The sequence below is a fragment of the Musca autumnalis genome, unplaced genomic scaffold (assembly GCF_047663935.1).
Source record: "Musca autumnalis isolate F117 unplaced genomic scaffold, ASM4766393v1 scaffold_1, whole genome shotgun sequence".
Taxonomy (NCBI): Eukaryota; Metazoa; Arthropoda; class Insecta; order Diptera; family Muscidae; genus Musca; species Musca autumnalis.
The window spans coordinates 312,330,915-312,356,117 of NW_027411644.1; the positions used below are offsets into that span (position 1 = coordinate 312,330,915).

Genomic DNA, 25,203 nt, shown 5'->3' on the forward strand with positions numbered 1-25,203 from the left:
CAGACTATAACAATGGGAAAGCATATCTAATAGCTACGGAAAATCAAAACGGGTTGCGGATATTGTAAAGGCCAGCGGATACATTGGGAAGCTGCAATTAAATAAGTGGACGCGGACAGCTCCGCAACAGAGTTAGACTGACAGAGTCATCCTGATATTATCTCCTTGGCGATTTACCAAGTCCATTGCTCATGAGAAAGACAAAACGAAAAAATATGCGAAAGAGGACCTAGCACTTGAAAGAGAATGTGAATGTTATGCATTGGAGGATGAACTTTTAGGTCGATACTACCGAAAATACAGGATTCAAGTAACATCTAAAGTTGAGGAAGTGAGCCATGAAACACAACATGTGGGTGACTGCGAATGCGTAAATAATAGAGGCTAAAACATTTCGTTCACCATTCCGCGCGTTCACCCATAAAAACGTTAAAAACTTGGGTTTGGGCTTTAGTAACCCTCCCCTAGAAAAACAGCATACTATGAAAAAACGAAAGAAAAGAAAAACAAATCCCTCAAAAGTTGACGACCCCCGCAAACGTTTTAAGGACCACGATCTGCGAATCTGCACCTGGAATGTTCGCACTCTTTATAGAGAAGGTGCAGTTTACGCATTGGCAGGTGTACTTGAAAAGTACAAGGCCGAAATTACTGCCATACACAAAAAACGATGGAATGGGAAAGGCGTCACAACAACACCTAAAGGTGACGCACTGTATTATAGCTGCCATGACACAAAGCATGAGTTTGGTTGCGGATTTGTAGTTTGTCGGAGGTTAAAACATCTGGTCTCCAGCTTCACCCCAGTGAATGAAAGACTCGCTACAATTCGATTAAAAGCAAAATTCTTCAACATCAGCTTTATTTGCGCTCATGCTCCCACTGAAGACAAGGACGAACAGACCAAATATATTTTTACGAGCGCTTAGAAGAAACTTATGGGGTGCCACCGTGGTGCAATGGTATTCACGCCCGCCTTACACTCTAAAGGCCAGGCAACATCAAAGTTTCAACGGTGGCAAAATACCCCTCAGTTGATGTTGGCGACATTTCCTGAATATTTCAGCCTTGTAAAACTTCTCTACAAGTGGTGTCTTAGGACACGCCGTTCAGACTCGGCAATAAACAGTAGGTCCCATATCATTGCGCTAATATGAATCGGGGTGCACTCAGTGATATGAGAGAAGTTTCCCTTGTTCAATTTGGGACGTTTGTGGAACAATTATATTATAGAAGAAACTTATGACCGTTGCCCTGCCCATGGAAAGGAGAATATCTTTGGCCCAACAGTGGGGAAATTCAGTCTCCACAGTGAAACATCTGACAATGGTATGAGACTGATAGACTTTGCAGCTGCAAGAAACATGGTAGTTAGTAGTACCAGATTTAAGCACCTCGATATTCATAAGGGCACCTGGCTGTCGCCAGATCAAAGAACAAGAAATCAAATTGATCACGTTGTGATAGATGGAAGACATGTATCAAGAGTGTTGGATGTACGATCGTTCCGAGGTGCAAACATAGACTCGGACTACAACCTTGTTGCAGCAAAGGTACGTACCAGATTAAACGTAGCAAGCAAAGTGCGAACAGACACAACACGGAAGTTGGACATCGGTAAGCTGCAATCACAACAGATAGTCACAACATATTCCACTCAACTAGCCCAATTGCTTAATCAAAGCACTCCCCATCCCGATAACATATCAGCGCAATGGCAAAGCATTGCCCACTCCATGCATACAGCCGCAAAATCCATACTTGGATACCAGAGACCTCCACCAAGGAATCCATGGTATGATCAGGAGTGTCGTGCTGCCACCGAAGAGAAAAATGCGGCATATAGGGCTACTTTACAATCAGTAGCAACGCGTAGCGCACGAGAGATGTATCGGGAGAAAAGGAGAGAGGAAGAACGTCTTTTCCACAGGAAAAAGAGAGAGATGTAAAAGCGGGAGTGCGAACAAATCGAGATGTACAGAAGATAGAATGAAGTCCGAAAATTCTACCAAAGAGTGAAACATCAAACTGATGGCTTTGGAACTGGCACATCCTCCTGTATAGACCAGCAAGGTAATCTGGTAACTGATACGGATAGTGTGCTAAGGATATGGAAAGAGAATTTTTCCAAACTGTTGGTATCCAATTGTAGCGAAGTCGAGGAAGATACCACAGATCCAATCCCAGAAGATAGTATTGAGTGTATACCACCCGGCCAAGATGAGGTAAAGACAGCAATAAACCGGCTGAAGATTAACAAGGCAGCAAGAGCTGAAGGCCTACCAGCCGAGCTGTTTAAAACCGGAGGCGACACGCTGATAAGGTGTATGCGTCACCTTGTTAGCTCCATCTGGCAGGAAGAACGCGTACCCGTCGATTGGAACCTGAGCATCCTGTGTCCCGTCCATAAGAAATGAGATAAGACTTTATGCTCCAACTATAGGGGCATAAGTCTACTTGCCTACAAGATCGTGTCAGGGATATTGTGCGAACGACTAAAGCCTATGGTCAACGAGATAATTGGACCATGCCAATGCGGCTTTAGACCTGGCAAGTCCACCATTGACCAGATATTTACACTGCGGCAAACCCTGGAGAAGACCCAAGAGATGCAGATCGACACCTACCACCTTTTTATCGATTATAAAGCAGCCTTCGACAGCCCACAGCGTTCAAAGGTATTCCAAGCCATGTCTGAATTTGGTTCCCCGAAAAGCTCATCCGGCTTTGTAAAATGACTTTAACTGACACCAAGTCCTCCGTTAAAATAGGAAAGAACCTCTCCGAAGAGTTTTGTACCAAAAGAGGTTTCAGACAAGGAGACAGCCTTTCGTGTGATCTCCTCAACATCCTGCTGGAAAAGGTTATACGAGACGTCAAAAGAAGTGGCATGCTGATGATATATAAATCATGGGACGACCAGTAAAAGAAGTAACTGATAACTTTATGAAGGTCGAAGGAGAATCCGCGAAAGTGGGTCTGGCGGTAAACGGTGAGATGACCCAGTTAATGGTGTCGACGCGCAATGCGTCCATTGAGCTCGGACCAACTGTGGAAGTTGGCTCCTATAATTTTGAGGTAGTAAAAGACTTCGTCTGGGTGCCACCGTGGTGCAATGGTATGCACACCCGCCTTGCACGCTGAAGGTCGTGGGTTCGATTCACCGTCCAGTCAACATCAACATTTTCAGCGGTGGCAAAATACCACTCAGTAATTTTGGCGACATTTCCTGAGTATTTCAGCCATGTAGAACTTCTCTACAAAGTGGTGCCTCAGGACACGCCGTTCGGATTCGGCGATAAACAGTAGGTCCCATATCATTGAGCTAATATGAAATGGGGTGCACTCATTGATATGAGAAAAGTCTCCCTTGTTCCGTATGGGATGTTTGTGGAACAATTATTATTATATTAAAAGACTTTGTCTACCTCGGCACCTCCGTAAACACAATAAACGACATCAGTTGTGAAATAAAAAGAAGAATTGTATTGGCCAACAGATGCTACTTTGGTTTAAGTTAGCAGTTTATAAACAAAGCCCCAACTCGTCAAACAAAAATAACGCTCTACAAAACACTGATACTACCCGTGCTTATGTATGGTTCCGAAGCCTAGGTACTTGCGCACGCAGATAAGGCAGTGCTTGACGTGTTTGAGATTAAAATTCTTCGAATGATCTACGGACTAATCTGCGTTGACGATGCATATCAACGTCGTATGAACCACGAGCTGTAGCTGCTATACAACGACATCAGAATCATCAGATAAACGTATCGAGATGCAGCGTTTGCGTTGGCTACGCCATATCATAAGAATGAGTGAAGATGAATCCGCTAAAAAGGCGTATAATAACGGACCGCTTGGCGGTGCACGCAGAATTAGCAGGCCAAGGAATACATGGCACAAACAAGTGGATGAAGAGATGAAAAGGCGTGGTATTCCAGAGTGCGAAGCAACAAATAGAGAGAAATGGAGATCTTTTCTTAGTTCGGCCTGTGGAACAAATGTTCTGTAATGGGCCAGCTAAGTAAGTAAAGGTTAAACATAAAAAATAATTAAAAAAATAAGTTTCAGTGTTTTATTTATAAATTTATAAAACGCCTGCACTTAAACTAAAAATGGTGGCAAAATTAAACGGCAAGCGTTTTATTTGAGAGATTCTATCATGTGGAAGAATATACTTATTGAGGCTACGCGACAAATTATTTTCTAGTTTAAAGTGCCATTATAAATAAAGCACTGAAACTTATTTTTTTATTTTTAACTTTTTAGTAAATACATTTTTTGACCACTGAGAAACCCATAACCAAATTACAGTCAATTTAGGCCAAAAATGTAGGTAAAATCTTTACGTTGCCTGAAATCGAGTGGTACAGTTATATGGGGGCTACACCAACATCTGTCCCATGTTCACAATTCTTGGCGGAGGAGTTTCTGTACAATTGTCAACTCCAAATGTCAAGTTACAGCCAATTCGGACAAAAAATGGAGACCTCAAAACACCTAAAATGGGGGTACCGCTATATGGGGGCTATAGGAAAAATAGACCCATATTGGTTTTGGTTTCACATTCATGTATTGTCATCCAAATAAGTTGATATGTAAAGGGGTTTTTTTGGTAGGTGTTTCACTTCATGGCATTCCTGCAAAATTAGCACAAGTTAAATGATGCGCTAAAATGATGCGCCTGATAACTCACAAAGAAAGTTTCTTCAACTCTGATCAGTTTTTATAGGATACTCGCTTATAACTCTTCCCGTTTTAATGTGCCCAACCTCAGGTATAACCAATTATGATTTTGTTCATTCTAATGATAACCTCCTCTACGTTTCTGCCTTTTAACAATTCAATTGAATATCTGCTCAAAAACCAAAAACAGAAAATAAACCAAAAACAACTAAAACCGCAAATGAATATATCAAATCAAACTTCAACGTCTAACCAGCCAGGCAACCAGTCATCATTTCGTACCACATATTGTATGCAACATGAAAGATGAATAAATGTGAGACAAATCACATACAGCTGTGTCCTATGAAGGATTTCAAATGGCAAAAAAAAGGAATAGGATATTCACGTTGTTTATGCATATGACTGGTATAATAGTCAGTCATGTGGCAGCAACAACAACAACTGGTGACGTCACAAGAATTGAAAAAAAAAACTCAGCGATGATAAAACGTGCTAGGAGTTTTTAATGTTTTTTTTTGCAAAAAAAATTTGTTGGCTGGTGTGCCTTGGCCTACACCAAAATTTCACATTCAATATTTCTTTGTGCGTTTTTTTGTCTCTTTGATTGTGAAATTTCAAACATATATTTCGTTGTTTTTCAGCCCATGAAGCACATGGCTTCAGCATATATGGTGTTTGCTAGAAATTTATGATTTGAATTTGATGGTTGTCAAGAGCGGCATACAATACGCACTAATATTTTCGATATTGTATAAGAAATTGTATTTTTGCTATTTGACATGTATGCTTGCCTGAGGATTAAATGTGAGAAAAATGGAATAATAAAATTTTAGCGTTGAAGCAGTATTTCTGATTGCGCGGGTAATGATAATTGCTCCGCAACCAGTGATGTGTGTTTCTTTTGACGGATGGGATATCCTTTGTGGAGTGATCACGTTTTATGTGAAACGTTGTTGAGTTGTCAAAGTTCAATTCAATTTTTGTTTTATCCTATTGAGTTGGAAATAGAATTGATGTGTACCCATTCATATGAGGGAAGAATATCGTTGTCTTTTTAATAGATAACAAACGTGACGACTTTTTGCAATGGTTCTATAATTTGAGAAAACATTTTTCATTTGGTTTTCATAACCGAGTCTTGTGCTTTCCCTTCTGCGTAATACGTCATTTCACTGTGCCAACATTTTAACGGTGGCTCACACTTCTCTCAAACACATGAAGTACAAGTCTTATCAAGACGTCAGCGCAGGCAATTTTCGACATACATATATAAATTATCCACATCATTATAGACTACTGGAATAATGAACGTAAGTCTCCCTCTTTTATTTAGTATTTTGTCTTTAAATTCCATTTTTTTTGTTTAATTGCCAATTTAAGGTCCTCATAATTCCCAGCACTTCAACTACCAACTAACTGCAGATTATTATTCAACAACTTAAAAAAACTTCACCTCAATGTGTAGTCACATGGAAAATTCCAATTAACTATTTTATTTTTCACTTTCAATACCCCCCAAAAATGTTGTAATCTTAAATTCCTCATGCAATTATCAGTTTTCATTATTGCATATTTACAAAAAAAAAAAAAAAAAAAAAAATCAACAAATTCAACAAATCTCCCCAATTTAAAACTCTCTTCTTTAACAACTTGTGCAAAACACTTGAGAAAAAAAAAATCAAAAACAAAAAATTTCCCCAAAAAAACTTCAACAACAGACAATACAAAATACAATGTTGGTCGATGTCCAACAACAAGAGCAAAAAAAGTGCAAGCGAAAAAACTTGAAGAAAAACTCGATAATGTTTTTCCCCACTTTACATTTAACCCCAAATTTGCTCTACTCTATTTACCCATAAAACAAATAAACACATTAACAACCTATAGAGAGTTGGCGTTTTTTTCCACATCCCCTCTTGGGATGTTTTATTGTAAATCACTGCAAAAATGCTGCAACGTGCTGACCACTTTTTACGCTGCTTTTGGTTGGTTGGAGAATAATCAGGTTATCCAAAAAAAAGTTAACATGAAATGAAAGAAATGAGTTGCGATAATGTTAAAACAAACACAAAAATAATGCTTCATTGGCAGGAAGGAGGCAAAGATAGTCAGCAATCTGGAATAAAAATTTCGCTACACAAGAAATGTGACCACGGTAGGTCGTGATTTCGAGTCTCCTATGAGGAATTTCTCTGCCAAATTTGCCCATTTTGCACAAATTTATATACAAGTGGATTCGTCCTATGCTCGACATATCGATATTAGTCCACCATAAGTGTTGTCATATTATTGACACTACAATATAATAGATCCGAAATTTTTCATAAGTATGAGAAAACTCTTCTCTTATCCTATCGGAGATTTTGTTGGAAATCCACAGTGAGAAAAAAGGCTAAAAAAGGATGACACTTGTCTCCCCGTTTTTCACAAAGCTATGCACTTAAGTTGTTATAGGTCCCCAAAAATGTGGAGTCTAAATGTCAAAAAGTGATAATTTCGTAACTAGGCGTTTACAAACAGACAGTATTGGCAGACAATAGCAAAGTTACAAAGCATTTTCACCAATACATTCACACATTTTTCTATACATATTTAAAAATTTATAAATGTATTGGTGAAAAAGGTTTGTATTTTTGCCACTGTATTGCCAATACTGGCATTTGTAAACGCAGGGTAAGGACCATATTTTAAAAACCATTTAGAAAAATTGTCGTATAGAAAAATTGAACACATAACAAGTAAAAAGTCGTTAAGTTCGGCCGGGCCGAACTTTTTATACCCTCCACCATAAAATAGTCTTAATTAAAATGGAATAATTAGGGTCCTTTCACAATTTTAGGTGGAAGAACTTTTCGACAATGGATAGACTCCCACTATTGCTTAAATTACACTGTGAACACAAATGTTGGGGCAGTGATAATTACTTTTGGAAATGAAAGCCCTTGGTTTGTACACAAACCCCGAAGGACAGATGCGCCGTGAGTCGAACTTCCGCGTTATGACGTGATGAAGGTTTTGCAAGAGACCCTGTGGGCCATCATGAATTAACATAATATCTTTGTTTGTTGTTTCTGTAGAGCACTTAAACAACAGTGAACAAAGATATAACGCTAATTCATGATGGCCCACAGGGTCTCTAACAAAAATTTTATCACGCCATAACGCGGAAGTTCGACTCACGGCGGATCTGTCCTTCGGGGTTCATAATATATTCACCAAGGCATTTCTTCCCCAAGAGGAATTTTCCGTGCCCCAGACTTTCACCTCCATTTTGTTGCACAGTGTTATCTAATCTTATCTAAAAACATGTGTTCAGCTAGGTGAACGGTACCACCAACGGGGTTATATCAAAGAGTCAACCTATCTTTAAATTTTTTTGGCGGAAAAGTTTTATAGCTGCAGGGAACTTCAAGAGTAAAATTAAGGGTAGTTTCATCAAAACAATGTAGACCCTCAAAAATGGACCCATATTGACGAATTTTAGTGAAGAAATTTCGTGACCACTGAAAATTCCCGAAAATCGGGAGGTGCAGTTATATTGGGGGATATACCAAAACATGGACCTATATTGACGATTATTTTTGAATAGACAAAATTGTAGCTAAAATTCTCAAAATACCGATCATTACAGCTAGTTCGGTTAAAAATTGCAGCTAAAATTCTCAAAATACCGAAAATCGGGAGATACCGTTATATGGGGGCTATACCAAAACATGGACCTATGTTGATGATGTTTCGTTGGAGATGTTTTATGACCACTGAGAGCTTCAAATGTCAAATTACACCTATTTCGGTTAAAATTGTAGCTAAAATTCTCAAAATACCGAAAATTGGGAGGTACCGATATATGGGGGCTATATCAAAACATGGACCTATGTTGACGATGTTTCGTGGAGATGTTTCATGACCACTGAGAACCTCAAATGTCAAATTACAGCTAGTTCGGTTAAAAATTGTAACTAAAATGCTCAAAATACGGAAAATCGGGTGGTAGGGTTATAAGGGGGCCATATCAAAACATTGAGCTATGTTGACGATGTTTAGTGGAAATGTTTCATGACCACTGAGAACCTTAAATGTCAAATTGCAGATAGTTCGGTTACAAATTGTGGCTAAAATTCTCAAAATACCTAAAATCGGGAGGTACCGTTATATGGGGGCTATACCAAAACATGGACCTATGTTGACGATGTTTGGTGGGGATGTTTCATGACCACAGAGAACCTCAAATGGCAAATTACAGCTAGTTCGGTTAAAAATTGTAACTAAAATGCTCAAAATACCGAAAATCGGGAGGTACGATTATAAGGGGGCCATACCAAAACATGGACCTATGTCGACGATGTTTATTGGAGATGTTTAATGATCACTGAGAACCTCAAATGTCAAATTGCAGATAGTTCGGTTACAAATTGTGGCTAAAATTCTCAAAATACCGAAAATCGGGATGTACCGTTATGTGGGGGCTATACCAAAACATGGACCTATGTTGACGGTGCTTAGTGGAGATATTTCATGACCACTGAGAACCTTAAATTGCAAATTACAGCTAGTTCGGTTAAAAATTTTACCTAAAATTCTCAAAATGTCGAAAATCGGAAGGTACCGTTATATGGGGGCTATACCAAAACATGGACCTATGTTGACGATGTTTCGTGGAGATGTTTCATGACCACTGAGAACCTCTAATATCAAATTGCAGATAGTTCGGTTAAAAATTGTGGCTAAAATTCTCAAAATACCGAAAATCGGGAGGTACCGTTATATGGGGACTATACCAAAACATGGACCTATGCCCATATCCTTTTGGATATAAAATTGTTGATTACTAGGAACCCTAAGTGCCAAATTATAGCTAATTCGGTCTGCAAATGTGGCGAAGAACGTCGAAATACATCAAATCTGGAGGTACCGTTATATGGGGGCTATAACAAAGAGTGGGCCGATATAGCCCATCTTCGAACTTGACCTACCTATGGAAAAAAGACTCTCGGGTGCAAAATTTCAGCATTACAACAGACGGAAAGACGGACGGACATGGCTAGATCGCAAAAAAAATTCTCGGCGCTAAGTGGGTTAAAGACCACATAATAATTTATAACAATATACCCTCCATTTCATGCACTGCATGTGTATTAGCCTGTTCTGTTGTAGCCATTTGTTTGATAAATATGTCTACTTTCTGAATGTAAGGTAGACCTAGTGCGTCTTTACCGATATAGTTGGTTTGTGTGTTTAATGGTTGCGTTATCTAAGGCAAGAGTTTTCCAAAAAAAAATGCACAAAAATTTTATTTCAAGAAAAGATCTCAAAATGTGGTGGCAATTGAAAGATGTTAATTTACATATTTCAACTCCCTTACTGTCCCATTATTTTAACAAGGACATATCGCGCGTAGTTAGCAGTCATTTTTTGACTACTAAAATAATTAGTTACGACTTTTTGTGACTACTTATTTAAATACATATTTTAGTGGCCCAAAAATAACCAATGAGTAAGTTAGGAGTATTTTTGCTCACTTGAAACCTGTGTTGAGGAAATGTCACCCCAATTTTCTAAAACGTAACAAAGTTCAGATTAAAATCGGAAGGATTGGACTATACCGTTTTGTATTAAGAAACATATTTTCTAGCTCCTTCTGACCTATCTGTGGTGCAGAGGTTTTCCATATGTTTTGCAAAAAAGTTGGTATATATATATATATACTTTAAAATACACCAAATCGCAGCCTTATTTAGTTCGGATTTTGTTTACAGATTTTCCCCTTAAAAATGCTATGTTTTGTTTTCATTCCTAAAAAACAATTACTGACACATATGAAACAACGCTAGAACAACTTCCCTTCCAACATTTGTAGTGCCACTAAAAACACAAAAAAAGAAAAAAAAAACAGAAACAGAAACAAAAACAAAAACACTTACCTCGATTTGAAATGGCAGCTTCAGCGGTATTCCACAACAGACACGAGTGCAGCAAACAAATGAGACTAATTACAATTAAAAAACGCCGGCAATACTTCTTTACTTCTGTATACAAGAACATAGACGACAATGGTGAGGTGGCAGATGCTAATGTCGAATATGTTACGGCAGTTTGCAATGAAGTAGGAGCAGTTGTAATGCTATTGGTTTTGGTTATGCTGGATGGCAAAGTGCCACCAAAAAACGACGACGATGATGATGATGGTGGCGTTATTATGGCTGCCGTTGCAGGCAGTGGTGGTGGCAGTGTTTCTGTTGATGTTCTGTTACCACTTGCATAAGAAGAAAATTCTGATATTTTACTAATGCCACGTGGCATGGCTGTATTGCCATGGCCCTGCATGACTGTGGTGGAGGTCTTAGTGCCGGCAACAATTTTTGCAATGTTGTGAACAGTTGTAGTATTACGCTTAAAAGGCATTTGATTCATTCTACTGCTGTTGTTAATGTTGAATGTGGCGGCGGTGGTGCTGTTGCTGTTGGTATGTGCTTTTATGCTGCAGTATGCGGTGGTGGCAGTTTCTGTATTGATGTTTGTATTTTTATTATTGGCTAAAGTTGTTGCACATGTACAATCAGCTTCCACTTCTATTTCTTCGTCTAGTGTGTGTTGGCGTTGTTGCAAATGCTGTTGAGTGCCCTGAAGTATGCAATGATGTTGCTGCCGTTGTACAATTAAAGGCATTGTTCTGTTGGAATTTTCAAGTAGCGGGATATTGTGGTAAAAAATTGACCAGCAACAACAACAATCACGTTAAAACAATTACGAAAAATTTTCTATGATTTTTTGCTGTACACCATAAATTATTGTTTTTGTTGCGTTGTAAGTGCTTATTATGGTTTTTCTTAATTCTACTTCTTTTGTTCGTTTTATTTTTTTTTTTTTTGAGTTTTTGTTTATTTTCTTGCTAATTAGATTTCATAATAAATTGGCAGTTATTTTTCACAGTTTTATGTTTTACTTTATTGTGTTTACGCAGTGTTTTATTTTTCATTAAAAATGTATAGAAGTTTTATTTTTTTTTTTTTTGAAGTCTCAAACGTTTTGTTTTTGTTTTAAATTTATCATCAAAAGTATATGTAGATTGCCGGGCATTATATTGGTTGATTTTCAATTGTTCAAACAAATCACTTTTGTTTATAATCTAAGAAGTTATTCGCTTTGAATCTGAAAGTAAAAGAAATAAACAATAATAATTTATTAATAAAAGATTCAGAATGTTGGACATTTTTAATAGGTAAACCCCTCTAAAGTTGACGAACACTGCAAACGTTTTAAGGACCATGATCTGCGAATCTGCACCTGGAATGTTCGCACTCTTTATAGAGAAGGTGCAGTCTTCGCATTGGCAGACATACTTGAAAAGTACAAGGCCGATATTACTGCCATACAGGAAATACGATGGATTGGGAAAGGCGTCACAACAACACCTAAAGGTGACGCACTGGATTATAGCCGCCATGACGTAAAGCATGAGTTTTGTTGCGGATTCGTAGTTAGTCGGGGGCTAAAACATCTGGTATCAAGGTTCACCCCAGTCAATGAAAGACTTGCTGCAATTCGAATAAAAGCTTAATTCTTCAACATCAACTTTATTAGCGCTCATGCTCCCACTGAAGAAAAGGATGAACAGACCAAAGATATATTTTACGAGCACTTAGAAGAAACATATGACCGTTGCCCTGCCCATGACATTAAAATCATTCTAGGCGATTTTAATGCCAAAATTGGAAAGGAGAATATCTTTGGCCCAACAGTCGGGAAATTCAGTCTCCACAGTGAAACATCTGACAATGGTATGAGGCTCATAGACTTTGCTTCTGCAAAAAACATGGTAGTTAGCAGCACCAGATTTCAAAATCTTGACATCCATAAGGGCACCTGGCTGTCTCTAGATCAGAAAACAAAAAAATCAAATTGATCACGTTGTGATAGATTGAAGACATTTATCGTGCGTGTTGGATGTGCGCTCGTTCCGAGAAGCAAACATTGATTCGGACCACTACCTTGTTGCAGCAACGGTACGTACCCGTCTAAACAAGGTACGAACAGACACAACACGAAAGTTAGACATCAGTAAGCTGCAATCACAACAGATAGCCACAGCATATTCCACTCAACTAGCCCAATTGCTTAACACGGTGCTCTTGAAACAATTTTAAATGGAAGGTGCTTACACCTCGGAAGTTTTTGCGGATTCTGAAACTACAATGTTCACAGATAAGAACAATCAAAAAACAAAAAAAAACGCCGAAGCGCTTTTTAAATAAATCGCGATTTAAGTTGACATTTTTAGGGGTTGTTTAGGTTTTCGCGATTTTGCTTAGAAACCGCATTTCCTATCAAAATGGGACTAAAACAAATATTGTAGCTATGAAAATTCTCTACAAGATCGACCTTTATGGTATTTTCGTAGTTTTTACCATTTTTGAGATATAAAAGTTCAACTTGGGACAATGCACTGACTGTATCGCCCCCTTATAAAACAATGTCATGTAGGGTGCGCCTTAACTAACTTTTAATGAAAACCGCTTACACAGGGAAAGTTTTTGTGAATTCTGAATCAGCAGTGTTCATAGATGAGAAAAATCCAAAAACAAGAAAAAATCGCTGTAGGGATTTTTAAATAAATCGCGGTCAAAATTCACATTTTTAGGTGTTTTTTAGGGTTTTACGATTTTGCTTGAAAACCGCAAGTCCAATCGAAATGGAGCTAAAGAAAATGTTGTAGCTGTCAAAATTCTCTAGAGGATTGACGTTTATCATTTGTTCCCAGCTTGTACCATTTTTGAGATAAGGAAGCTCAGTTTACATTTTTAGTTTTTTTTTTTGTTAGGGTTTCGCGAATTTGCTTGAATACGGTAGGTCGTATCGACATGTGACCTGAGAAAATCTTAAAGCTGTGAAAATTCTCTACAAGACTGGCTTAAGTAACTTATCCTTAGTTGTAAAATTTTTTTAGATATATAAGTTTATGTTGGGAATTTGCAGTCATGGCATTGTTTTATAAGGGGGCGATACAGAATTGAATTGAATTTGAATTGTCCCAATTTTAACTTCTATATCTCAACAACGGTAAAACCGACGAGAATACCATAAAGGTCAATCTTGTAGAGAATTTTCATATCTACAACATTTGTTTTAGTCCCATTTTGATAGGAAATGTGGTTTCTAAGCAAAATCGCGAAAACCTAAACAACCCCTAAAAATATCAACTTAAATCGCGATTTATTTAAAAAGCGCTCCGGCGATTTTTTTTGTTTTTTGATTGTTCACATCTATAAACATTGTAGTTTCAGAATCCGCAAAAATTTCCGAGGTGTAAGCACCTTCCATTTAAAATTGTTTCAAGAGCACCGTGTTAATCAAAGCACTCCTCATCCCGATAACATATCAGCGCAATGGCAAAGTATTGCCCAATCCATGCAAACAGCCGCAGAATCCATACCTGGATACCAGAGACCTCCACCAAGGAATCCATGGTATGATCAGGAGTGTCGTGTTGATACCGAAGAGAAAAATTCGGCATATAGGGCTACCTTACAATCCGTAGCAACGCGTACCGCACGAGAGAGGTATCGGGTGAAAAGGAGAAAGGAGAAAAGTCTTTTCCGGAGGAAAAAGAGAGAGCTGGAAAAGCGGGAGTGTGAAAAAATCGAGATGTACAGGAGCCAGAATGAAGTCCGAAAATTCTACCAAAGAGTCAAGCATCAAACTGATGGCTTTGCAACTGGCACATCCTCCTGTAGAGACCAGCAAGGTAATGGAAAGACCATTTTCCAAACCTTTTGGTATCCAGCGAAAACGATGAAGATACCACAGTCCCAATCCCAGAAGATGTTACTGAATGTATACCGCCCAGCCAAGATGAGGTAAAGACAGCAATAAACCGGCTGAAGAATAATAAGGCAGCAGGAGCCGATGGCTTACCAGCCGAGCTGCTCAAAACCGGAGGCGACACGCTGATAACGTGTATTCATCAGCTATTTAGCACCATCTGGCAGGAAGAACGAGTACCCGATGATTGGAACCTGAGTATCCTGTGCCCTGTCCATAAGAAAGGAGATAAGACTGTATGCTTTAACTATAGGGGCATAAGTCTACTCCCAATTGCCTACAAGATCGTGTCAGGGATATTGTGCAAACGACTAAAGCCGATGGTCAACAAGATAATTGGGCCATACCAATGCGGCTTTAGACCTGGCAAGTCCACCACTGACCAGATATTTACCCTGCAGCAAATCCTGGAGAAGACCCAAGAGATGCAGATCGACACCTACCACCTTTTTGTCGATTATAAAGCAGCATTCGACAGTCCCTCCGATCAAAGGTATTCCACGCAATGTCTGAATTTTGTATCCCCGCAAAGCTCATTCGGCTTTGTAAAATGACTTTAAGTGACACTAGATCCTCAGTTCAAATAGGATGGAACCTCTTCGAAGAATTTTGTACCAAAAGAGGTTTCAGGCAAGGAGACAGCCTCTCGTGTGATCTCTTCCACATCCTGCTGGAAAAGGTTATTCGAGAGGCAAACGTCAAAAGAAGTGGCATAATCTACACCAATAGCCACATGTTACTTGCTTATGCTGATGATATAGACATCATGGGACGATCAGTAAAAGAAGTAACAGACACCTTTATGAAGGTCGAAGGAGAATCTGCCAAAGTGGGTCTGGCGGTAAACGGCGGGAAGACTAAGTTTATGGTGTCAACGTGCAATGCGTCCATTGAGCTCGGACCAACTGTGGAAGTTGGTTCCTATAATTTTGAGGTAGTAAAAGACTTCGTCTACCTCGGCACCACCGTAAACACAACAAACGACATCAGTTGTGAAATAAAAAGAAGAATTGTTTTGGCCAATAGATGCTACTTTGGTTTATGTAAGCAGTTTAAAAACAAAGCCACATCTCGTCAAACAAATAATAACGATTTACAAAACACTGATACTACCCGTGCTGATGTATGGCTCCGAAGCCTGGGTACTTGCGCAAGCAGACATGGCAGTGCTTGGTGTGTTTGAGAGAAAAATTCTTCGAAAGATCTACGGACCACTTTGCGTTGACGGTGAATATCGACGTCGCATGAACCACGAGCTGTATCTGCTATACATCGACATCAATATAGTTAAACGATTGCATTGGCTAGGCCATATCATAAGAATCAGCGATGATGAACCCGCCAAAAAGGCGTATAAATATGAACCGCTTGGCGATGCACGCAGAATTGGCAGGCCAAAGAATAGATGACCCAAACAAGTGGATGAAGAGATGACAAGGCGCGGTATTCCAGAAAGAGAAGCAATAGACAGAGAGAAATGGAGATCTTTTTTTAGTTTGGCCTATAGGAAAAATGTTCTGTAATGGGCCAGCTAAGTAAGTAATCACATTTGTTTTTAATATGTTTTTATGATCGAGTTGTGCGTGAACTTTTTTTTTAAATTTAAATGAAAAAAACGTTAGTTTAGTGATTGATAGGAAAAAGTTCATTCATCCGTGCTATAAGAAATCATTTTTGAGAAAAAAGTCAAAAAATTAATAACCCTAATGAACACATTTTATTTACATTTATTTATTTACAAACAAAGAAGCGTATACTTATTGTCAGTATTCATAGGTTCGACTGAGAGTGTACATAGAAGCGTATAACTGTTGTCAATACTCATACGCCTGCTTAGTTCTAATTAGGCTGAAATAATTTGCTCGTGACAATTCTTTGTCTGTTTGAGGAAGATCTGAGGCTAATGGGAACCTCTCATAACTAAACTAACCAATATAAATCAGATCTAAGTGATATAATTAAAATCATAGAAGTGTATGCCAAAAGGTATAATTTTTTCTGAACTGAGACCCAATCTTGTAAAGGACACATAGTTTAATATAAATAATACTGATTCATACTGATTTCATAGAGTGAATTAAATCAAAAGCTTCTCAAGTATATGCCAAAATTGTAAAGGAAAAGAACATAATTCTGCTCTCTATTGTCAAAGCTTGACATATCCCTTAGGAGTTTGAGATTTTATACGTTTTATGACATCTGTATAAATTATAGTCCAGAGTTTTTTACCTTTATGAGATTAAGCCTCATATTCGTTTTACTCATGGTGTAAGAAAGAAGGTGATACAATAATAGCAACCTATGTCTTCATTTGCTGTCAAAACATATTTTTAATCAAAAATAAATAACAAATATTTCGCTTCTATAAAAAATATCTGTGTACTACATCTTTGTTTAAGCTACGCGAATAATATTTTAACGTTTTCTTCTAACTTTTGTGGATATTTCGCGAAAAAAAATTTGACAGCAAATGAAGACTACAACCTAACGTCAACTATTGGATCACCTTGTTAAATTCGCCTTGGTTTTACTCATCATCCCAGAATTGTACCTTATTTCTAATTTGACACAAAAATATACCAAGAAAAACAATCCATTTCCATTTTAAAGCAATATTTTTGTTGTGCTTCATTTCATCATGCCCCCATACAAAATGTATACATAAATTATGACATTGTGTTTTTTTCTGTTGTTTGTTCTTTATTTAGAATTTGATTTATGAATGTTACGCACATCTGCTTCTTACCAAAAAACAAAAACTTGCCAACAACAATGATGGCCAACAATTACAAGATTTATTACAAATTAATATTTAATGTGCCTAAAACCAGACTCTTTTGGTTTTCTTCTCAGTTTTCTTCTTTGTCTCATTTCTAACAAATCTGAAATATGTATTTAGTTTTGAAATCACACAGAAACAAAATGGAATTATTTGTATGGGAGGATTACAGTATTACATATTTTTTTAATATTTACTGTCTATGTTGTTGTTGTTCTTTTTTTCTTGGGAATAATCTTTCACATCATATGAAATGTTAATTTATTTAGAAGGTGATTTAAAGAGAAAAACAAACATTTCTATTTCATTTTTCTGTAAGAAGGTTGTAATTTTAAATTTAAACAAAAAAGATTTAGTTTCTTTGAAATGTCTTGAAGCCTCAAATAATTACAAGTGGATAAAATTAGAATTGTACTACACGGTGCTCCTGAAGCAACTTTAAATGGAAGGTGCTTACACCTGGGAAGTTTTTGCGGATTCTGAAACTACATGTTTATAGATGAGAAAAATCTAATAACAAAAAAAAAAAATCGCCGGAGCGCTTTTTGAATAAATTGCGTTTCAAGTTGACAGTTTTAGGGGTTTATTAGGGTTTCACGATTTTGGTTGGAAACCGCAAGTCCTATGACTAAAGAAAATATTATAGCTATTGACATTTTTTACAAGATTGACCTTTATGGTATTTTCGTAGGGTTTACTCTTTCTGAGATATAGAAGTTCAAATTGGGACAATGCACTGACTGTATCGTCTGCTAATAAAACAGTGTCATGACTACAATTTCCCAACTTAAACTTATATATCTCAAAAATGGTAGAGAATTGTCACAGCTACAACATTTTTTTGGCCACATTCCGATAGTAATTGCGGTTTTCAAGCAAACTCCTGGAGACCTGTGAAAAAATATGAATGATTGATCTGAACTTCTATATCTCAAAAACGGTAAAACCTACGAAAATATTATGCAGGTCAATCTTGTACAGAATTTTCACTGCTACAACATTTCTTTAGTCTCATTTCGATAGGATAAGCGGTTTCCAAGCAAAATCGTGAAAACCTAAAAACATTAAAAATGTGAACTTTGACCGCGATTTATTGAAAAATCTCTCCTAAAAAACCCAAAAAAAAAAAAAACTTAAAAAAATCCTAAAAATGGCAACTTGAATTGCGTTTTAATTAAAAAAGCGCTCCGCTTTTTTTGATTTTTTTTTTTAACCTATGAACACGCACGTTAATATAAAAACACGTTAATATAAAAATATGAAGAAAAACGAACGCTGCGTGTTGCCAGGCACCATTAGACGTTTTTTTTGGAAAGTTTGGCAGTTTTTAGTCTAAATGTACAGATGGCATTTTGACATACGACAATTTGTTGTGTTGTTGACAGTGACTTGAAAAATCACATTGCAAAAAATAAAAAAAAATTAATTTACTTGAGGTCATTTTCCTTCTATAATTTTTCACAATTTTCGACGTGAATATTCACGGCAAGAGTGCATCGATAAAACTAAATTTTTGTATGTCGATAAAGGACCATCCTATAGAACTATGAAAAACTGGTTTAATGAATTCATTCGTGGTGTACACTCGCTAAAAAAACGAATTTCGTGAGGGCCGTCTAAAACGGCCGTTGTGCCAGAAAAAATTAACCCATGAGTGAACGGAAGGCGAGCCAAATCCAATCAAAGTTGTTCATAGAAAAAGCACTTCGAAGCAAATGGTCGCCTGTTTCTGCGGCTAAACGAACCATGTGGCAACTATACGGCTTTAGAAATGTAGGACGGTTAATTCTGAGAGGTACATTACAATTTGTTTGCCTGAAGTCTCCTGAGAAATTCGAAAAACGAACCAGAGAAGAAAAATCATTGTGCAACGTGGTAATGCGAACTCTCACACATCAATTCAAACCAGCGCCTTTCTGGCCGGACCAAACGTGGAATTGATGGATCATCCACCGTACAGCCCTTACTTGGAACCCAATGACTTCATTTGATTCCTGGAAATCTATAAAAGAGATGGAGACTCAGAGACGTACACTGGCCTATTAAATGCCCATCCGTATTTCAACGTTAAAATTTCGGCTTCGAAATTTAACCAAAAATTTGGTTATAAAGGAAAGATTAGAGGATCATTAATTGACAATCATGGCCGACACTCGCTAAAAACAAAGGTCGTGAGGGTTGTCCAAAAACCGGCGTTGTGTCAGAAAAAAAAAATTAAGCCGTAAGTGAACGGAAGGCGAGCCAAATGCAACGAAAGTTTTTCGTGGAAGAAGCACTTCGAAGCAAATGGTCGCCTCTTTCTACAGCGATGAATTCTGAGTGTTACACTACTACTTGTTTGCCTGAAGTCTCCTGCGAAATTCGAAAAACGAACAAGAGAAGACGAATAATTGTGCTCCTTGACAATGCGATCATCCACCGTACAGCTCTTACTTGGAGCCCAATGACTTCATTTGATTCCTGGAAATCTATAAAACATATGGAGAATCAGAGACGTATACTGGCCTATTAAAAGCCCATCCTTATTTCGACGCTAAAATTTCGGCTTCGAAATTTAACCAAAAATTTTGTTATAAAGGAAAGAGGATCATTAACTGACAAGGTCACAGTTTACTATGTACGCCATTGGGATTCTGTTCATAACCTGCAGTTATTATAGTTCAAACGATATAAATACTCACCACCAATCGGAGTGAGATGTGGATATGACGCACAGGGGGAAATTGCAGATCTAACATGCAGAAGATAAAAGTCAATGTTTTATTGTATGTTTATTTGGTCCGGACAATTTGAACACCATCACGGGAGCCTGGAGTTTCTAATTCTAATACTGAGCAAAAAAGTCCACTAGACCATATGTATACGGTGCAAATCGAGCCTTGAAGTTTTTGTCCAGGTTTTTTTTCGATATTTTTCATTTATTTATCGATATATTCCTAGAAATTTGCACAGTCTCAAGGACAAAACTGCCTGAAGAAGTGTTCCAATGTCTTTGCAATGTACTAGAGAGTTTTTACTAATTGTCTTGGCTACAATTTTTGTCGGTGTGTTGGATCGAAAATCTCACTGATTTGGCTGTTATATGCCAAAAATATCCGAAAAACATGGATAAAAAATTAAGTCAAAATTCGGGGGCTCTTTTGTGCTGCGACAATTCCAAGTCAAAAATTTTCCCATACTCGTACCATTATTTGAACCAAACTTAAAAGGGCTTACCCGTCAACTTGGCATATTTTTATACCCTCCACCATAATATAGAGGGTATAATTAAATTTGTCATTCCGTTTGTAACACATTTAAATATTCATCGGAAACCCTTTAAAGTATATATATTCTTGATCAGGGTAAAATTCTAAGTCGATATAACCATGTCCGTCTGTCTGTCCGTCCGTCCGTCTCTTGAAATCAAGATACAGCTCGCAATTTTTAAGATAGAGCTTTGAAATTTGGTATAAAAGTTTCTATTACTCCTACGATGTTTGGTATTTCAAATGGGCTACATCGGTTCACGTTTTGATATAGCCCCCATGAACGGTACCAACCTATTTTCGTTATTTTGAAGCTTTTAGCTTCATTACCACACCGAAATTACTGAAATTTGTTATTAAATGTTCGCTGGTGGTATAAAACTTTCCCCCAGAATTTTCGGTATTTTGAAGGTTGTGACCTCAATATTCATCCACTCTGGCTGAAATTTGGTATTTAGTCTTCGTTTGGGTAATAAAACTTTCCCACTGAAATTTGTTGGTACAGGTCCAGGTACAGGTTGGTACAGGCCTTAATACAGCCCCCATAGAACGGTACCACCCGATTTTCGGTATTTTGAAGGTTTTTAGCTTCGATATCACATCAAAATGGCTGAAATTTGATACTTAGCCTTTGTTCTGAATATAAAAATTTCCCCCAGAAATTTGTCGGTACAGGTCCACGCCTTCATATAGCCCCCATAAAGCGGTACCTCCCGTTTTTTGGTATTTTGAAGGTTATGGCCACAATAATCAATTGAAATGGCTGAAATTTGGTATTTAGTCTTCGTTAGGGGTATTCAACTTTCCTTTCTAAATTTGTCGGTATAGGTCCACGCCTCCATATAGCCCCCTTAGAACGGTACCTCCCGATTTTCGGTATTTTGAGGGTTGTGGCCTCAATATTTCTCCGATATTGCTGAAATTTGGTATTTAGTCCTCATTTGAGTTATAAAACTTTCCAAATGAAATTTGTCGGTAGAGGTCTATGCCTTCGTATAGCACCCATAGAACGGTACCACCCGATTTTAATTTTTTTGAGAGTTGTGTCCACAACAACACACAGAAATGGCTGCAATTTGGTATTTACTCTACATTGGAAATATAACCCTTTCCGACTAAATTCCCTCGGTATATGTCCACGTTAAACCCATAGAACGGTACCTCCCGATTATCATAATTGTAAAGGATTTGACGTTAATATTCCACCGAAATGACTGAAATTTTTTATTAAGTCTTTCATGGGGTTATAAAATTTTCAAGAAAGAATTATCAGTATAGGTCCACGTCTTCCTAAATCCGCCATAGAAGCGTACCTCGTGATTTAAGGTATTTTTTAGGTTTTAACCACATTATCCTACTGAAATATCGTAAATTTGGTATTTGAGCCTAAAAACTTTACGCCAGAAATTTGACGGTATAGATCGACGTTTTGATATAGCCCCCATAGAACGGTACCTCCCGAATTTCCGTATTTTCAAGGTTAGCGAAATTGTTTTACCGAAATTGCTAAAATTAAGTCTTTTTTAATAAACGAAAGGAAACTAATTGTTCCATTTTACTTTAATACCACTCCTGGTGGAGGGTATAACAAGTTCGGCCCGGCCGAATTTATAGCCGTTCTTACTTGTTTTTTTTTAATTCCTATAAAATCAAAGTTTGCACGTAAAAATTTATAACGCTGTTCTAGACAAAGTACATAAAAAATTAGCCATTCACATCTGATATGCCTGATGAGTTGAATTAAACCTCGCTGGTGGTTGGGTGTGTGGTACTTCGCTAGAATTCACTTTTTTCAATACAAAACACCTTAGGTCATTTTAGTTCGATTAATTCAATTAATTTAAAACTTTCATATATAAAGGCCTTTGTCCTAATAACACAACAATAAATAAAAAAATTAAAGCGGAACTCGACTTATTTCCATTTTAATGCCCATATCATCTCAAGTAAAATTACTTATGGGTCATTTAATTAAATACCATTACGATATATCAAAACAAGTAAGCCAAGGCTATAGTCGGACGGGGCCGACCATGTAATACCCTACACCTTTACCCTTGGCTTAGCTGTCCACATATCAAAATTTCTTTATGGAACAAATAAACTTAATGTAAAGTAAATTTTTGGATTCTGGTACCGTATCACACCAAGCTTAAATAATAACATAATAATTGTTTCACAAACATCCTAAAAGGGACAACGCTCAATGATATGGAACCCTCAGCTTATCTCCGAGTCCGAACGGCGTGTCCTAAGAAGCCACTTGAAGAGTAGTTTTACATGACTCAAATACTCAGAAAATTTCGCAAACTCTACTGAAGGATATTTAGCAACCGTTGAAAATTTGGTTTTGCCTGCCTGGGGAATCGTTTTGAAAAAAAGGTGGCAAAGAGACCCATGCTGCAATGTATGTATAAATATCCAATTTGACAATTAAATCGTTAGGGAATGGGAAAATGTTGTTCTCTACACCAAACCCATTATATATTAAGCAGTAGGCCCGTAATCTAGCAGACACTTTATTGCAATTTTCATCCGGGGGAAGATCAGTCGTTCTATTTTCATATGTAGTCTACTTTGCCGGTATATGCCCTCCAGGAAATAAAATATAGAGCAAAAATATTTTTGTTGTATTTTTCATACAAAAGTAATGGTCCATTTCACACGCTTATTAACACTAGATCATCATCCAAAATTGTAAGCATTTTCCTCTACCTAAACTCTTACCTCGTGCAAAATTTCGTGATTATTGAGCTATAATTGCGACCTCTAGCATGTTTATGATTACACTACAAACAAATAACAGGATATATTAGGCTGTAACTCTGTTATCTTATCATGTACACCAACATAATTGACATCAATAGAAAGGTCAAGCGTTCCTCTTCCAAGTATAGCTTACTTGCCCGGAATGTCTCTTCCAGGAATAAAGATATAAGCTGTATATTAAAAATTTTCACAATTTTCACACAAAAGTTTTGGTGCATTTAACCCTTTAAATATTATCTGATCGCCATCTCAAATTGAAAGCTTATTCTTTGTCATATACTCCTACATTATTTAAAATTTCCAGGCGATCTGCCTATTATTGCGACCTACAGAGCATCTGTATTTCACGATCATCACCAATTCAAATAGCGATCTATTCTAATGTGAAACCGATCTCCATACCAAATTTCGTGACGATCGGTCCATAATTGCGGCCTGGAGTTTGATTACAATTTTTAATGGACAGACGGACACACGGACGGACGGACACACATCTCAAAATCGCTTTATGTCGCCGAGATATGAAGATTGGTATACCACATTGGGGGTCTCAGACGAATATTTCGAGGTGTTACATGAATTTTTACCAAAACAAACTTATAATACCCTTTCCACATAGTATAGAGTATAAATACAAAAGATTCCGCATAAATATATTTACAGAATGCACAAGTCTATTGTATTATTATACACATAAAAATGTCCTTAAGCGTCCTTATGCCCTTAAGCGAGAGACGTTAAAAAATTTTGTTGACGGATTTATTGCGACAAACTATAAATTTTTTGTTTGTTTCGTTATTTTAAATGAATAAGTGACTGCAACCGCTCGAATAGAAATAATTTAGCCAATAATAAGCAAAGTTTCTTCACTCCTGTTACAGGAAATAACTTTTGAAAATAAAAGTCTTTTCCGTCACATATAGCAACTTACAATACCTCTCTTCAAGATCATTTATTTCACCTCAATTCCACTCATTATAAACTTAAAAAAGGGCATTTGTGGTTTTAAATTTTAACTCGAACAGAGTACGTACATATGTATAATTTACATAATTTCCCACAAATTACATTGCAGCAGTAATAGCAAACACAAAATTCGAAATAAAAATTTTCTATTCCTTTTTTTAGTTTTGCAACTCTCTATTTGTGCACAGTTTAACTCAATCTTTTGAAATTTATATGCATCATTGATAGCTGTAGTTGGGCATGTACATGCATTAAAAATCAAGCAGATTAAAGTAACCAAAGTGATCGGACCATTGGACCGACACAACTCTTTAAATGTGTTTACTTTGTGTGGAGAGAAGTGCAACAAAAAACCTTTTGTTGTTCCCATTTCTTCATTCCTTTCTATGAATGAGCATGTCCAGTGGTCCAATGGACGTCGCCATGGTAGTCCTTATTTAACTACAGAGCTACATGAATGTTACATGTCCCCCTATGCAGTATCTGAGAAGTTAGTGTATTTGCATACTAATATTTCATAGAATTTTTGCATACTTTTAAAAATATTCAGGCCAGAGATAGCATTAGGGAGAGGGGGTATGCAGGGAGACAAGGATGGGTAGACCATGGTATAGCTGTGTAGTCCCTACTACAATGTGGCCAATTCGAAAAAAAGTAAAATTATTTGCAGCAGTATGCATGAATTTTACATGCATAACCCAAAGCCTCTTACAATTATCCAACCAAAAAAGCAAGGAGCATAATCCAACCCGACTACATTAAATATAATGCATCATTAATTCCATTAAACAATATATTCTTTTTTGTTTTAACTTTTTGCTGTTGTTGTTGTTGGTTTCGAAGCCCAAGGCTATGTTCCTTACAATTTGTAAACATTTTACAAATTATCCTTGTGCACAAAAAGTAAAGGGAATTGAAATTGGTTTTTGTT

At 37.2% G+C, this 25,203-nt stretch overlaps 1 protein-coding gene across 1 annotated transcript in view; it reads right to left on the minus strand.

Moving 5' to 3' along the window:
• klg (klingon) overlaps positions 1 to 25,203 on the minus strand; it is a 541,049-nt gene that overhangs the window by 406,921 nt on the left and 108,925 nt on the right. The window contains exon 2 of the mRNA XM_073962243.1: positions 10,613 to 11,840. Within this exon, the coding sequence (XP_073818344.1) occupies positions 10,613 to 11,357 (745 nt within the window). The 5' untranslated portion in view covers positions 11,358 to 11,840. The remainder of the gene's footprint in view (positions 1 to 10,612; positions 11,841 to 25,203) is intronic.